Source organism: Coloeus monedula, assembly GCF_965178545.1.
Source record: "Coloeus monedula genome assembly, chromosome: 3".
NCBI classification, from domain to species: Eukaryota; Metazoa; Chordata; class Aves; order Passeriformes; family Corvidae; genus Coloeus; species Coloeus monedula.
The window spans coordinates 60579397-60597007 of NC_138783.1; the positions used below are offsets into that span (position 1 = coordinate 60579397).

The following is a 17611-nucleotide window of genomic DNA, read 5'->3' on the forward strand; positions in this document are numbered from 1 at the left end:
TCAAGGATCGAGAACGCATCGCCTGCCCGGAGGAGAAGATCTTTTGCAAATATTTTGATTTTTGAAACCCTCCCACTGCCGAAGTTGGACAGACGAAGTCAACTGCGAGGGGACTGCAAGCACGGCAAGCTCTTGCTGAAACGCTGCTGAAGCTGCTCCCTCCCCTCCCCCAGACCCCCCCGATTGCTCCCTCCCTCTGAGCTACATGGTCTATTTGCTGCCTCTCATCCTGTGTCTCTGCAGATGTTTTAGAGCAACAGGTTCAGGAACTTGAAATATAGGGGTGGGGAAAGAGAAGGGAAAAAAAATCAAAACCAAAAAGGAAGGGAAAAAACAGCCGTCAGAGGAGGAAGAGCAACCCCAGAGCAGGAGGCAAAGAAGACGGGGACAACCCTGGTCGCCGCTGCTACTCCTGCCGCCCCCACCCCTGCTCGGGGATGTACCTTTCCATTTGTTGCTTCTTCTTTCTCTGGGCTCCCGCCCTGTCGCTGAAGAACCTGAATTACTCGGTGCCGGAGGAGCAGGGAGCGGGCACGGTCATCGGGAACATCGGGCGCGATGCGCGGCTGGCGGCAGGCGCGGCGGGAGGCGGGATGCTGCCCGCGGAGCGTGGCGTTCCCGGTGGCGGCCCCGGCGGCGGCCGCGGCCCCAAGTCCACCTTCCGGGTGCTGGAGAATTCAGCCCCGCACCTCTTGGACGTGGATGGGGAGAGCGGGCTGCTCTACACCAAGCAGCGCATTGACCGTGAGGCGCTGTGCCGGCGCAGCACCAAGTGCCAGCTATCCCTCGAGGTGTTTGCCAACGACCAGGAGATCTGCATGATCAAAGTGGAGATTCAGGACCTGAACGACAATGCACCATCATTCCCCTCTGACCAAGTGGACATGGACATCTCTGAAAATGCTGCACCAGGCACCCGCTTCCCCCTCACCAGCGCCCACGACCCAGACGCTGGGGACAATGGTCTGCGCACCTACCTGCTCACTCGTGATGACTACGGCCTCTTCTCCCTCGATGTGAAGTCCCGTGGTGACGGCACGAAGTTTCCGGAGCTGGTCATCCAGAAGCCATTAGACCGTGAGGAGCAGAGTCACCACACCCTGGTGCTGACGGCACTGGATGGCGGCGACCCACCACGCTCAGGCACGGTGCAGATCAATGTGCGCCTCATTGACTCCAATGACAACAGCCCCATCTTTGAGGCAGCCTCCTACGTGGTAGAGCTGCCAGAGAATGCACCACTAGGCACTGCTGTCATCGACCTCAATGCCACTGATGCTGATGAGGGTACCAACGGAGAGGTGCTCTACTCCTTCAGTGGCTATGCACCTGAGCGCGTCCGTGACCTGTTTAGCATTGACCCACAGAGCGGCCTCATCCGTGTCAAGGGCAACCTGGACTATGAGGAGAGTGGCCTCATTGAGATTGATGTCCAAGCTCGGGACCTGGGGCCCAATCCTGTCCCTGCTCACTGCAAGGTCACTGTACGCCTCATCGACCGCAATGACAATGCTCCCACCATTGGCTTTGTCTCCGTTCGCCAGGGAGCTCTGAGTGAGGCCGCCCCACCAGGCACTGTCATTGCCCTGGTGCGGGTCACCGACCGTGACTCAGGCAAGAACGGGCAGCTCCAATGTCGGGTGCTGGGCGGTGGCGGCGGGCCCGGTGCCGTTCCTTTCACCCTGGAGGAGAACTATGACAACTTCTACACTGTGGTCACTGACCGACCCCTGGACCGTGAGGCACAGGACGAGTACAATGTGACCATTGTGGCACGTGATGGGGGCAATCCCCCACTTAACTCCACCAAGTCATTTTCTGTCCGGATCCTTGACGAGAACGACAACCCGCCCCGCTTCAGCAAGAATCTTTATGTGTTACAGGTGCCTGAGAACAATATCCCCGGAGAGTACTTGGGCTCAGTCTTGGCCCAGGACCCTGACCTGGGCCAAAATGGGACAGTGTCTTACTCCATTCTGCCTGGGCACGTGGGAGATGTCTCCATCTACACCTATGTCTCTGTCAACCCCACAAATGGTGCTATCTATGCCCTGAGGAGCTTCAATTATGAACAGACAAAGCACTTTGAGTTCCGCGTGCTGGCCAAAGACTCGGGTTCCCCCCACCGTGAAAGCAATGCCACAGTGCGCGTCACCGTGCTCGATGTCAACGATAACGCTCCCCTCATCGTCCTGCCTGCCCTCATCAATGACACTGCTGAGCTGCAGGTGCCACGCAATGCTGGGGTGGGCTACCCTGTGGGCACCGTCCGCGCCCTGGACAGTGACTTTGGGGAGAGTGGGCGCCTCACATATGAGATTGTGGAAGGCAATGAGGAGCACCTCTTTGAGATGGACCCCACTAGCGGTGAGATACGCACCTTGCACCCCTACTGGGAGGAGCTCAGCCCTGTGGCTGAACTGGTGGTAAAAGTCAGTGACCATGGCAAGCCCAGCCTCTCCGCAGTGGCCAAGCTCATAGTCAGGGCCTTGGCGGGGCCCCTGCCCGAGGCTGGCGAGCCACAGGTGAATGGCGAGCAGCATCGGCGGCCACACTGGGACTTGTCGCTGCCACTGATTGTGACACTGAGCACTGTCTCCATCATCTTGCTGGCTGCCATGATCACTATTGCCGTGAAGTGCAAGCGAGAGAACAAGGAGATCCGCACCTATAATTGTCGCATTGCCGAGTATAGCCACCCTCAGCTGGGAGGAGGGGGAGGCAGTGGCGGGGGAGGAGGAGGCAGTGGCAGTGGAGGGGGCAAGGGCAAGAAGAAGAAGATCAGCAAGAATGACATTATGCTGGTGCCCAGTGAGGGCGAGGACAGCCGGGGTCCCCTCAATGTCATGAACGTGGTGAGCAGCCCATCTCTGGCCACCTCACCCATGTACTTTGACTACCAGACCCGCCTGCCCCTCAGCTCTCCCAGGTCTGAGGTGATGTACTTGAAGCCCGCCTCCAACAACCTGACTGTACCCCAGGGACATGTGGGCTGCCACACCAGCTTCACAGGGCAAGGGACTAACGCCAGCGAGGCTCCCCCGAGCCGGATGTCCATAATTCAGGTAGGAGACTTTTAGAATACCCTGGACCTCACTTTAGACACTGGTTTAACTTTCCCTTTTGTCTGCAGTGAAATCTGCTGTAAGGCACCACTGAAGGGACCAACACAAGTCACTAAAGAGAGGTGGACTTAATGAAAGTGGAACCAGACCATATCTGGTGGGTCTGGTTCTGCTGTCACGTTGATGTTTCCCGTGTGATTCAAAAGAAAATGCCCATTGAAACACAGACAGAGTTACGGCAGTGCCAAAGAGGTGCATGTGAGAGTGTGGGCAGGAGTTAAGCACATTTGAGGCATGCTGGGGTATTTCCCCAGAAGACTGGCAGACAGAGGTGGGCACTTCCACAGCTTTCACTTCTCTTTGGTTTGGGGTGGAGAAGAGGGAGGGCATTTCTAAAGCGGTCATATCACCTGCAGTAACTAACAGGACAAGGAAGAAACTGCACACTGAGGACATCTATTGCAACAGTGTATTATAGCCCTCCAATCTTGTATATAAGTATGAGCTATCTTTCCAAGACATATGTTTTAAATTTTTTTAATTCCCTTCTTTAGAATATATATCCATAAACATATTTTTTTGACAGTATCATTGGGGCCCCATTGCCTCCTCCTCTCCCCATAAACAACTAAACTTTCAGTGCTGAAAATTCTGCTTAGTTGAATAGAAAGAAAATGTATGTGGTGATTCCCTCCTACCCCCAAATGTTAACAAAACTCACATTCTGTCATAAACTAGAAAAACAACTAGTCAGATTTCCAGTAGCCTGAGTCAACATTGTTAATTGCTTTATAGTGAAAGACTTACACACTCTGTCTTCTACCAAAGCTCATTTAGAAATTACAGCTGGGCTGCATTCTGCTGCCAGTTATATCCACACTGTCCTCTACTGACTTTTGTGAATGTGAGAAATGGCAGAATTTGGACCATTGGATATAGGGTACTAATCAAAGAATGACTTAATTTTTAGCAGGTGGTTTAAAGTCCAAACTCAGAAGATTTATTTCAGAGCAGTGAACTTGCAGAGTGAAGGTGAGGGCAGAAATTGGCTCCAGTTGATTTAATTTAAAGTATTACTTCATGATTAATGCAGCTTAATGTTCAAACACTACAGGTATGTTCCAAAGTGATTTTTAACATTCGAATTGAAAGCAGGCTCTGGATAATGACTATTAAAATATTTGAAATGTCATATCTGTTTTATCCCGTGGTTCTCCTAATATGCTGTTCTGAGTCATAGGGGAATGAGCTGAGTGTATCAGAAGTGACACAGACTCATTTTGTGTATGTAGCTAGTGGGAAAGAAGTTGCACTGTAGTCACTTGATGTACCTAAAGAAGATTCATAATACCTTGGAGTTACCATACCCTGTGATCTGTGAACACCAAATGTTCTAGTTGCCAGCTGTGTCTAATATTTTAAACTGAGTAGAAATGGCCATTGGTAATTGGCAGTTTAAAGAGACAAAATTCAAGTAACTGATGACATGACCTGTAAATGGAACATTTATAACTGGGGAAAAGAAAAAAAAAAAAAAGAAAAACAAAAAGACTGCCTGTACAAGGTCATTGTAAACTAATCCTCAAGTGACTATTGAGTTGTGTCACAGAAACAATTTCATTTTATGCCTATCATGAATTTGTGTTGCTATCAATTAGGTGAGTGGAGCAATACTTAAAATCTGAAATTGATTTTAACAAAAAGTGACAGTTTAGGAAAGAGTTTAGGTTAGGGCACAACCAGAGATAATTTGATTTATTATTCATGCTTTAAAAAACAAATAACTTTCCATGACACTTGTTTAAGTAATGTCAACTTTTTTTTTTACTGTAAAATGGAGTTGTCAGAAAGCTAAAAAAAAAACACTCCACATTTTTTTCCTACTGACAAGTGTAATAGTTACTAAAAGACAGAAAATTATACTTTCCTACAACCATGTAATGTCTATATAAAGCAATTAATTAATGTATTGATGCTACTGAATAGTAAAGTTTCGATTGTAGTGTAAAAGCCCTATTGAAAATATGATTCCTTCTTTTTTACAGTGTTCAGTGTATAAGATCAATCATGATTTTTTTTTCCTGAAATCTATATAAAGCTAAAAGAGGAATTTCCTCCCTTAAAGAAGTGTGTTGTGGTTTCTATAAGAGTTTTCATTATGACAGCTATGGAAAATGTTAACTGAAACTCCTCATAACACATACTGGTATATCTAATACTGGTTTTGTTTTCCCTCAATATCTACACAGAGTGTTTCGGATGTTTGGATGGTCTAGTCAGCAGATTAGAAAACATTCAGTTTTACCTAATTAACCTGTTCAAACAGAATTATTGATACTATATTTTGTAGTTGTAGTGCCAAAACAGACACAGTATGAAAGAGTGTAGTTGTTTTCTGTTCAGAAAAGGCTCAGATTTAAAGTAGCTAGAGGGGGAAATTGATCCTCTCCACTGTACTTTTGCATTACTAAAATACATTTTGTATTCTCCATCTCCACATCCCTGGAGTAAATTTTATATAAAATTTGCATTTAGAATGTAGGCACTACTTTATGTCTGGTCCTGTACTTCTGCCTCATGTAAAATTTAAACTGCAGACTTAAGGAGAAATAGTAAAAGATCAACTCTCTCTCTGGATCTACTATATCCTTAATCACTCCAAGAAACCTGTGTCTGCATATGTAAATTACACAGTTAGGAATCAAAGGTGTAGGCAACGGCAAAAAAAAAAAGAAACAAAATCCAGCTGCTTTGTGGTCTCTTTTAGTTAGTCAATCCAGTTAAGCAGTTTTCTTCATTACCTCAGTATGGGGGAGGTAAACAACTGTGCAAGAGTTCTCTAACAAATGTTCCCATTAGTTTTTAGAGGTATATTTTTGAAACTTGATAATCTCATACTATGTAATTCATACAATGGAACTGCATTTCTTCATTCTCATTTTCTCGGCATCTGTTTAATGTCCCAATTCTCTAACAGGAACATGTTATTAAAACTTTATATATATATGTGCATATTATATATCTATGGAGATATATATATATATGCTAAATATTATATTATTACTTAGTACGTCCAGTTGATTCTATAAATATTTAATAGTAAATAAATAATTTCTTTCTCAGAAAGAACCAAATTTTCTCACTCTTATTAGGAGTGCATAATATTTTTTTTTTCCTTTTTCTTATTAGTAAGACCTAGTGAAGTCAATGGGCCTTATGGTTCCCTTATTTCTCATGAATAGTGTTTTACTCTACAGATAGCCCAATTTACATCAACAAATGCCTGTGGAGTAAAGTGTTATTTAGTGACTAGGGGTTTCAGACTGACCCAAAAGGACCAGCAGTTGAATGAAATACTTCCTGATGTGGGTAAGAGTGGTGTAATCTTGCCTCTCTTTAAGTGACTTCTGTTACACACTAATCACACAATTTGACAACTTGTGTGTTTGCTCACTACTTTGTAGCATCCACCTATGTACCACAGTTGCATGTGTTACTTATATATGAATCAATGAGCTTCTTCAGTACCATAAAAATTAAATAATTCTAACATGCATGCATACATATATGCATAAAATTTTGGATGGACAGACAAGGATGCTGTATAACCAGCTTTTATTGGTGCAAGAGACTTGCAAGTGCTTAAGACCTCTGAAAATTGACCATTTGTGATTTGATGTGCACCTGAGATTGATGTGTATTAAGAACAGTGTTTAGTAACATACTGGGAAGTTACACATCTACACTTTAGCACATTTGATTGTTCTTAACTTCAGCCATCATTTTCTAAACATACTTTAGAAACAATGGTTTCAAACAAAAGTCTGTTAAAGATATTTGAATATAGGGCAGTGCTGTACAATTCTCATCGCCAGAGTCAAAATTCCATGTGACCTGTGAATCACTTAAGGTCCAAGCTATTAATTTTTATTGGGGAGAAGGAAAGCAGGAGAAAATGGAAACTCGACATGGCTGAAAGAAGATTTCTGTTCACTCTAGACCTTAAAGACTACTGGGAAAATTCTGTTCATCTCATACTGGTGACCTACTCACCTGACTAAAAGAAAGAGAATTTTGCTTTATTTTGAAGTGCAGTCATCAGGGAAAAAAAAATGTACAAACATACACATCTGTATCTCTCCTACCCAAATTCTGAGTTAGTCAGTTTGCCTTTCGCTGTGTGAACAAGTCACAACTTCTTCTTGCTGGTTTCCAATAGGTAAGAGTGGATGGATAAAGGAAAACAAATATTTTCTGTACACAAGTAGGTTCCAGAAATAGGTTCCTCAAAGTGACATAACAGTAGTGTAGAAAACTATCTACAATATGCAAGTAGTGTTGATCATCCTAGAGATTGTTTATTGCTATACTTGTGGTGCAACTTGGGGAGTTTTGTAAATATATCAGGAATAAGGTGGGTGTGAATAAAAAAAGCGGTGGTCACAGCTTTCGTTAAACAGCAGCTAAAAATGAATGACTGTGCTGAAAGAAGCTCTCAAGCTGGGAATTGCTGTAACTGCTGTACCACACTCTCCTGCAGCATTTTAAGATAAAGTACAGATCAGTCTTCATACTTCAGGCACATGATGTTTATGACGTGTCAATAGATTAATGTTGAGTCCCAGTGCAGCTTCATTGCCAGGTGTCTAGTAGTCCCCAAGAAGATAGAATCTTCAAAGGAAATAAAAAAACATGAACCATATTAGTGCTGCTCTATCTTTAAATATGCTATTTCATACTTTGAGAAACTTCTGCTCAGAAATTTCAAGATTGCAAAAAGAAACCTGCAGCTGCTGCATATAAAGAGAAGCAGCTTTTGTCACAGAAGTTGCACTCATCCTCAGTGATTTAAATTCCTATCTGAAACCAGAGACACAATTTTTTTTTTTTTATATCTCCTAATTCAAATGAAGAATATTATTCTCTCGTCTCACTAGAGCTAGTACAAGGTAACATTTTGCATCAAGAGGATACTAGAGCTGTTCTAAACATTTGCAAGTTTACAGGTTTGTAATCTATATATTCCAGAGATTCACAGCTATATATTTAAGGGCTGTATCTAAAGACAGTAAATTGTGAGATGAAACTTTTGAACTACCTGCCTAGGTTTCATTATGGTAGCTTTAACAGTGTTTTACAAGGCTAGATGTCTTGCAAAATAACTCCTTTGAATGCTTGCATTGTGTGAATGCAGTCTGCAGTTTCTTGTGCAGTCTGGTTTTGTGTTACATTGTTCTACAGCTTTAGTTTTATTCGCTGGATGAAATCCATCCCAGATTTGGCTATGCAAGAATTTCAGGACAAAACCTTTTCTCTCCTTCCATGAAGGTTTATTAATTTTTTTTTTTTGTTAAGATGCACTGCACCTTGACACAAAACACATATATTTTAGGATCAGATCTGGCAACACACCACTCACTGTGGCATCTGCGCTGGCTGCTGAAATAGACAGAGGAAGCAGAATTGAACTCCTTTTTTTGTGTTACATCTGTTCTGATCTTGATGTTGAGTTCCTTGCTGGTGATATTTATAGCACTATTATTTAAAAAGGATCATTCTTGATATATAGGTCCATATGAAATCTAAAGAACTTTCCAAGATGACGTGCTGTAATAGAGAATAAAAATAATAGAGAAAAAGAATTTAAGAGTCTAAAGTGGAATATAGATATTATGAAAAACAATCTTTCTAGAACAGGAATTCTTGTTAACACAAAATTAAGAATAATAATGTCTATGTAGAACTTGTTGTTTTATAAAAGCATGAAACAAGTTATGCAAGATTGACTGTCACAGGTCTCAGCTGCTCTTAAATGGTCTGAACTTTCTATATCTTTGTGTTCACTGTCACTACCTAAACTTAGATAGGAAGAACCCTACAAATTTGGGCGTGCCAGTGCGATGTCAATGACTGATAAATCCTTTGAAGAGTTATCGTTCAAGAACTTATTTTGTCAGGTCTCTATTATCCTTACCCATGTTGATGAAAAGGCCTGTTTTTACTCATAATTCAGTCAATAGCATAATTTTTACTTCATAAATGATTTTAGTGGTTCAAGAGTGAATTGTGACTAAGACCTCTATGGAATGCAGCTAAGAATAGTATGAATGGGCACTTCATTTTAAGATTTGAGGCTTTTGTGATTTTTTTTCGTACAGCATCTTTACTAACAATTAAGGAGACTGGAATTTAGATGTTTTTGTAACTAATATGTGAATTGTAACACAGAATCATAGAATGGTTTAGGTTGGGAAATACCTTTAGGATGATCAAGTCCAATGGTTAACCCAGAATAATCATGTGTACAGCTGAAAAGAAATCAGTACTCCACTGAAGAAATTGCTGAATATATGTTACCACGTTTACATATATTTTTGAAACTGAGTAATACAGAATTATTGTTAAAGCTCAGCAAGTGTTGTTAAATGGAAAATTATCAATAGGTGTGTGTGAAATATTCACAAATATTACTTGGTATTAAGAAAGCATAGATACAATCTGGTTTCTCTGATAAGACAAAAGTGTCATTATAAAAAATTCCCCCCAAGTCACAACATCTAGGTGTAAACCAGTTAGGATTTTGTTTTTAAAAAATATGGTATTTTTTTTGTCTTTTTTCCCCAGCATTTTTTTCTTTCTCTTCACTACCTTCCTCCCTAGGAAGCATTAACATACCAGCTAATAATTACATATATGTTTTTAAAGATCATGCTTAATTTTCCTTTCTTTTGCTGTTTCTACAAAAGTTCAAAATGTCAAGTTTAATTAGTTTAGGTTTTGCCATGCAAGGCACTCGTTCTACATACAAAAAGTGGATATATATGGGATTTTTTTGGGGGGGGTTGGTTTGTTTTTCTTTCTGAAGAAAACATATATGTTGCATGGGAGAGATCTTCAGATACATCTTCAAGCCTGAGGAGTACCTGCGTGTATGGAGAAAAGACATTTTGACACTAGTATTAAAATTTTCCAATAGGTAAAAAAAATCAGTGATGAGAACTTAAACAATGATTTGTTGACCAGAGCAGAAACACAGCTCTGTTTTTATCTTTGAAATATAGAAGCAATCCTTTGATGCCAAAAGGTCAGTGTAGAGCAGTTGGGACAAATTTTGCAGCAGATAGCCTAAGAGCTTCATGCTTTCAATTGTATGGCTACTTCAGTGGTAAGAGAAGTGCTAAAATTAATGCTAAAGGGTTCAAAAATAGAGGAAACAAGTAAAACTCTCAGGGGACTACAGGCTCTTGCCTTAATAGAAAAAAGAGGAAAAAGAAAAGAAATAGAAAAAGGTAGTAGGAAGAGAGTGGGAAAATGACTGGGGAAAAAAGTTCCCTGAGTTTAAGTGTTTTATTTGTTAAGTTTTTAAGGGGGCATCAAGGATATTAACTAGTCACTGCTTTTGTTGATGAGAAGAAACAGAGTAATGTGCAGCTGCCACAACTCTTAGCCAGCGTGCATTCTAAGATCTACTAATCTATTTGTCATAGTGAAATTTCTGTTTTTCAGTCTGCTGTAGATTTTTTTTTTTTTTTAACAGAAAAAGATTCTGGATTAATTACTGTAAATCCTATGAGAAACTAAAAAAGTAAATTATTAAGCATTTTGGATAAAATACTCAGTATTAAGTACTACATTCAAGAACAAGCAAATTCTTAGAAATGTCCCTGTTAATTAGAATATTAGGCAGTGCTTTAAATAACCTTCTTGAGCAGTCATATATTTTCTATCTAAATCCCAAAGGCTGCTGATACATTTCCTTCTTAATAAGGTCATACAAGAACAATCTCTTTCTCTTACTGGCTTGCTTCCACTAGGTAGTGGTATTACCTGTACGGAAAGGATATCAGATCAATTCACCCACTTGCTTGACGTGAGAAGAGATCTCTTTTTTTTTTGTCTTCAAAATTCAGGAGTCCCTCTACGTATAAAGACATAACTGCATAATTTCAGCCAATTATTAGTGTTATTTGTACAGAGGAACAGTATAAAGATCAATTTGTATCTCACTTTGGTTCAGTGAGGGGATATCTCCTTTTCCAGCGCTCAAGACAAGCAGTCCCATACTGGTCTATTTTCAATTTAATAAGTTATGAGCAATCTAGGCATGTTAAGTCCTTCAAATTAAGATATTTGATTTTAGCCCTGGACCTTTCTACTGGCTTTGTGGCATATGTATCAGATCAGGATTTCTCACATTCATAAAATGCCTTAACCCATAACAGAAAAGTTCCTAATCTCATCCTGTTCCCTGCTGGGTGGCTTTGTGTTGCAGTCTCCATGGCCTGCCAAAGAAGAACTCCAAAGGGGAAGGGAAAAGTCTTGTCATGAGATACAAATGCATAAATCAGATGTGTGAGTGGGACCTCTAATCGATGCATTGTAGGTTCTTGCAATGATAGTCATGAAGAATTATTTTCAGGGAGTGGTTCAGACCGTTTACTTATGTATGTCCGACACGTGTGTATCGCCTGTACTAGTTCCAGTGACACTGTGATTACTCGTATTTCCACTCCTTGCCCTGGAACACTTCCAGACAGTTTTATTGTATTGAAATGGCTCTTACAGTTCATTGAGCATCCAGCATAACACTGTTGAATATGATTGGTGTGTGTGCATATATTTATTAAAAAAAAAAAAGCAGGCAGCTAAACTGCATAATTATGGGAAAACCAATCATAAGAATAAAATACTATTTAAGTTAACAAGCTTTGTGATCAAAGAATAAATACAGGTTAGATAAATAAGAGTCTATATGTAACTAATCTACATAAATAACGTTTGGTCTGATTAGAGGATAGGAATATATTAAAATAACCTAAAGGTATTAAAAAATATTTTACTTTAGTACTTTTATGATTTCTGGTTTAAATTCATCATATTTTTAACATTTCCACTTTATAAAAAGAGCTAAGTGATAAACTACTTTTACATGCTTTTATTTTTTGATTAGCAATGTTTGCAGTGCAAAAAAAGTCTAAACTAATGCAAGTAAACAAAAGTAACCTCATAAGTTTTTATTCTTTGAATGCGTTTGTGTGTCAAAAACATAAAGCATTTTTCAATGTCTTAATTTTAAATTTTTTATGTGGCAATGTTTTTTGATTGATTTTTAATTAAAGAAAAACATTAAAGGGAACATTTAAAGGACAATTTCTTGTTTACTGTCTTTATCAGCAGAGAGCAGCCTTTGTAGTGTTTGAAAGCTGGTGCATTAAAAATCAATTTCAAGTCTTCAAAGCTGTAAACTCTTGCTTGCTTTGTAGATATAGACTGTTTTTAAAATCACTGGAAGCACAGTTGACAATTGAATTAAAACAAAAGGTAAATAATGGTTTCATGAACATTTGAAGGATTTTAATGTATTTTTAATAATAGCTACAGGAATTGTTTATAGAGACAGACATGTGAATCACAATTTGTAGATTTAAATGCATAATTTGTTCCTAAAGACAGTTTTTTATATTCTTTTATTAAGACAATTTTGTTTTAAACTTCTCTAGGTGTTATTCTGTTGTTTTTACTGAATACTATGATTCAAACAGAGAACATGTCAGTCAGTTTCTTTACTTACTATATTTCTGTCTCACTCTTTGCTGATTGCTAAGCAACCACTTATGATTGTTTAGCTACAAGTCAGTTTAAAAAAAAAAAAGGTAAGCTGAAGTGGGCTAAACAAATGTTCATAAATTCTTAATGAAAATATTTAAATTCTATAAAATTTTAAAGGTAACAAAGAAAAGAACATTGTTTTAACAATGTACCTCGGATTCAGCACTTGAGTGACAACCAGCAGAGTCCAAAGTGCTTTTTTTGTGCAAATCTAGAAAAAAACATATCCTTAGTCAGTGCATAAGTAATTTTGAGGCCTGTGGAAATATACATATATATGTATAATTAAATTAATATTATTTCTTTCAGGGCAGGATCCTTAAAACACTTAATCGGTGATCATTTTAACTTAGGTCAATAGAACCATCTAATTAAATAGATTATTTACAGGAGTGGCTGACGTGCACAAGCATGTGCAGAATTCAGCCTAGAATCTGTTAGTCTGTGTTACATGAACTGCTCCCTGTTGCTTCTCTCCTTTGCTTTAAGATCACTGCAAAGCTGCAAAAGCTGTTCATTTCACTTAGCCTTCAACTACATTTTCTTGTATTCTGTTGAGATAGTCCTGATGTCTTGCTTTCTCGCATAGACTTGAGTAATTTGATATGCAGATTTGAAGATCATAAAAACAATCCTGCTTTGATGATCATGAGCCAGATTATCCAGCCACAGCTGTAAAGTACCAAGTGTGTTCTTTTGTGATCTCTTCATCGTTTCAGTGGATCAAATGTCAATAAGAATATAGTGGAATTTAGAGTGCTTGGGAAATAATGGAATTAAAAGCCTTTTTAAAATGACAACGACAAAGCCTTAGAAACCATTCTATTTCTAGGATACAGGCCAGATAATGTAACTGTGTGTATGAAAGCATATGTGGATATACACAGAAAAGAGAGAAGAGTGGAATCAAAAGAACCATCTAGAAGGAAAAAAGACATTATTAATGAGCAATGTGCATCTAATTTTTTTTTTTATATATTGCGTATGATCTGTACAGAGCTGTGTAGCAGTGTTTTGGAAGATGCTGTCAACCTGCACCTTTTGCTGCAAACTAGAAAGCATCAAGTTTAGAGACAAATGATGTTGTCATTTTTTTCCTGAGGCAAGAGTGTAGGTAAGGAAGGATCTCATTTTCCACATAATGATGGAATCCTGCTATCAAACTTCAGGATTGAGAGTGATGATTAAAAGGAGGTATAAGTCATGCAACATGTGAGAAGAAACCGCACTTAACTGATTCCATGGACCATGTTAGTTATTAAAAACACATGATAATTTGCATCTCATGGCTCCTAGGCAAGAAATATATCAGTCAGCTTTGTAGCTGTTGGGTGAAAAGGAGGTGAAAACCAGATTTTTCTGTTATTTCTTTTAATATACAGTCTTCATTTTGTCTAAATCTGTACATGTATTTTGTCTATTTAAACCACATGTAGCTTCTTTTTAGGTCTAACAATCTATAGCATTGGAAGGGGAAGAAGCAACTGTATCATTTTATTTTATTATTTATTCATTGGCCACCACATATATGATCTTTCCCGAAAGTATACCTCTCATTATTGCAGCAATGTGATGGTAACAAAATAACAATTCCTTCAAGCATGGAATAATTAATTTTAAGTACTTTCCTGGGCTCATTTATTTCAAACAGGCTTTCAAAATTTTGAAGAAAACTTTAATTTCAGTTCATTTAAAATATATGTAGACCACACATAGTCTTTTCTTCATCCCCTGATACTGGCAAAAGAAACTTAGGAATGAGTATCTGGATTTCTAATTATGATCTACTGGTAAAGTAAGAGGAAACTATTTCTATTAAACAAATGCAAGCTTCAGGAATTGTGATTAACAATGACAAAGATATTTAGATAAATTACTTGCAGTCATACTGGTATTGCTGATATCTGTGAATGAAGAAATAGGCACACGTGTTGAATAGCCATGGGAGGAGAAGACTTTTTTAAGGGAAAGTTTTGTTCTGATTTAAGTTTTGGATTTTCTATAGTGTTTTATATTAAAGACAGTTACATAGTAATTTGGGTTAGAATGCATGCCCAGTTCCCCATCTCAAAACCCAATTTGTTACTACCTGTGGCTATTTCTGTTAAAAAAGAAACATAATTACTATGAGTCTCAGCAGTCCAAGAGTAAATTTTTGCAATTACAATACTTCCCTTGGGCAGATATATGAAAATGGGAGATTAATTCCTGCCAGTCTATTCCTTGCACATTCTTAAGGTTACTGTTAGCTTGGACTATCATTATATTGTTGCTGTTTATTATCCTGTGGTTAAGGTTAAAGAAACAATGCTATAAACCTTTAGGAATACGATGCTGTACCACTGCCTTGTAAAGTCCCTGTGCTGAAGTGTGACACACAGCATTCTAGGAGCACGATACTAATTCTATTTTCATGTAAAGTGAATGATTTTGCTGTTGATCTTAGCATAGTTTACAAGGGTATTTTGTATTTCATTGCTTCACGCCTCAAAAGATTTAAATAAAAACACCAAACAAACTAAAGTTTAATTTTTTTTAGGAATTTATCAAGACATTAGTAAAGCTTCTTGTGAACTGAAAAATATGGTGGTCCCTTAGTATTTTATAGCTTTTGTTTTATTCCCAATAGCACAATGCCATGAAACACCAGTAAACTAAGATGGCCTGAAATTATGTAAATGAACAAATTCCCATGGAAATAATTCATCTTCTAGTGGGTTTTTTCTACCTGAAAACAAGTTTTGAGGGCATATGCGTAAAAGAATTGCACTCAAAGGCTGCGCTCCTGGAGATCACTCTTTGCAGCTGAGCACCTAACTCCATGTTTAATTCCAGTGAAGTTGGAAGTTGGTGTGGCTTCATGTGGGCTCATGATCCACCTGCAGGGAGCAGCATCAGTCTGTGTTACACATGATCTGGCTTGACTATTCAGGAAGAGTAGCATGAACAATCTTATTTTTTTCCTTTTTGCATGAGCTTTTGTTTGAAATTTCTTGAACTGCACCAGGAGTGTTTTCAATTCTTTTCCCACCTTGAAAGAAGCTTCCACATACGCATGCTTTTGAATGCCAACCTGGGGATTTCTGTGATGTGGACATTATTTAGAGAAGGTTTCATTAACTATTTTCTTTGAGAGGTCATAAATAAAGTTTTAAAATTAAAGTATATATGCATCCTTCTGTTGATGTTCAATGCATTCCACTTTGAAAAAAAAGTGCTCACATACTGGGTGAGCATCCTGCTAATTAGATAGAGAGAAAGTCCATAATTTAATCCCTGTGTTCTAACCAACCTCTCAGTCAAATATTAGCATTCATGTTCAGTCACTCTATCCCTGGTGAAACTTGCAGCAGTGTCCTAGATATTGACAAACCAACACTAGTTCGGAACAGAAAGATGACTTTATCTAACCCTGTAATCTTTGCAGAGACTATATCTTATATGGATCTTCTTACTTTTACAGAAAAATCTGATTTCAGAGTCTTGATATGGCAAGCCATAATGAGAAGGGCAATCCAGAACATTTTTTTCCAGTCTTAAGAATTTATAGGTCAAAGTCAGTCTTTAAATACCTATGAAGTTAGAGGTTACCAGTGGCGATCCTCAGATAAGTGGGTGTTGTGTCCTAGATGAGGTGATCCTATAAAGAAGGGTAGCTATTTTTTGTTTTGCTTGTTCTAAATCAGTTTAATATAGAGTCCTATCAGAAGACATTGCAGTAGGTTAACACTAAAGTGACAGAGTTGTGGATTCATACACACAGCCCTATATCAGAAAAGCCTTATATTTTCTGTCCAAGTCTACTTGACCACTGCTACTATACTCGTGGTGTAATGGTGTATTCTATCAAACTTTCCATTTTATGAGGTACCTCATCATAGACACATGACTGTTATGACTTTAAAATATATTTAGGGCCAGAACCTCTTCCTAAGTTTGTGCAAGCCTAAATTATTTATCTTATGTCACAAATAATAAATCAACTCATCACCATTTTACTGTGGAACATCTCCTTGCATGGCCATGTGAGTCTGTAAAGCTTGATGATCTACTATTCTGTCATAAATTCAGCCATTATTTTGGCAGCATATTTAGTGGCGTGTCTTTTCCTAGTGCTTAGAGGAAATAATTATGCTAAGGTATTTGTGTGAAAGTAGGGCTTTGTATCTTGTCACAAAATGTTTAGAGAATACCTTGTTGGGTATTTTTAACAAAAAGTTGAAATAAAGATTTGCATGACCTAAATAAGAAATTAGACAGAAAGTTATAGTGTAAGTTTTAACATTTGTGATTTTCTTCTGAATTCCTAGGGAATTTAAGAGCATCATTCCTTTTCTGGTGCAGGTTTTTAGAAAGAGAAAAGGGATAAGGTGTCAGCTTTAAAGGAAAGGAGGTGATCTAGATTTACCCCTTTTTCTGATCGTCGCCTAGGAAGAAAGCTTCAGTGTTCCTCTTTGTGTGTGTTTTCTGTGCAGGCAGTGTGGCTTCAGAACCAAATCCTGCTCCATCTTTGTTGCTAATTTCTTTCACTCTGTAGGGAAGAAACACAGAACTGGAATTTCGTGCCGCATACAGTGTTTGCTGCTTAGCTAATCACCTTTCCCCATCACTGCCATTACAAATCTGTTTAAATGCAACTTTCTTCAGCATACAACATATGTATCTGTGGGAATGTAGCATGCTGTGTAAAGACTCACTTCGCCCGTAATTGAAGTAAGCAGACTGATCCAAGGGCTATTGAAACCAGTTTGAAAACATCCATTGATTTCACTGGACCTCAGGTCATGGCTTGTGGGAGTTTTATTGTTGCCTTCAGTGGGAGTATGGGTTGGACAGAAAAAGGTAAACATACTGGATAGATGTTAACACAAAGTTAACAGATTTTAAATATCCAGTGTCTCTGCTTTCTCCTTACTAAATATGATAAGTACAAAACA

The 17611-nt window shown here is 38.9% G+C and overlaps 1 protein-coding gene across 1 annotated transcript in view; it reads left to right on the forward strand.

The window, feature by feature from the left end:
- Positions 1-437: 437 nt before the first annotated feature.
- Positions 438-17611, forward strand: part of PCDH17 (protocadherin 17) — a gene marked incomplete at both ends in the record, with an annotated part of 83222 nt that continues 66048 nt past the window's right edge. The window contains one exon of the mRNA XM_082279222.1: positions 438-3065. Coding sequence (XP_082135348.1) covers positions 438-3065 — 2628 coding nt within the window. The remainder of the gene's footprint in view (positions 3066-17611) is intronic.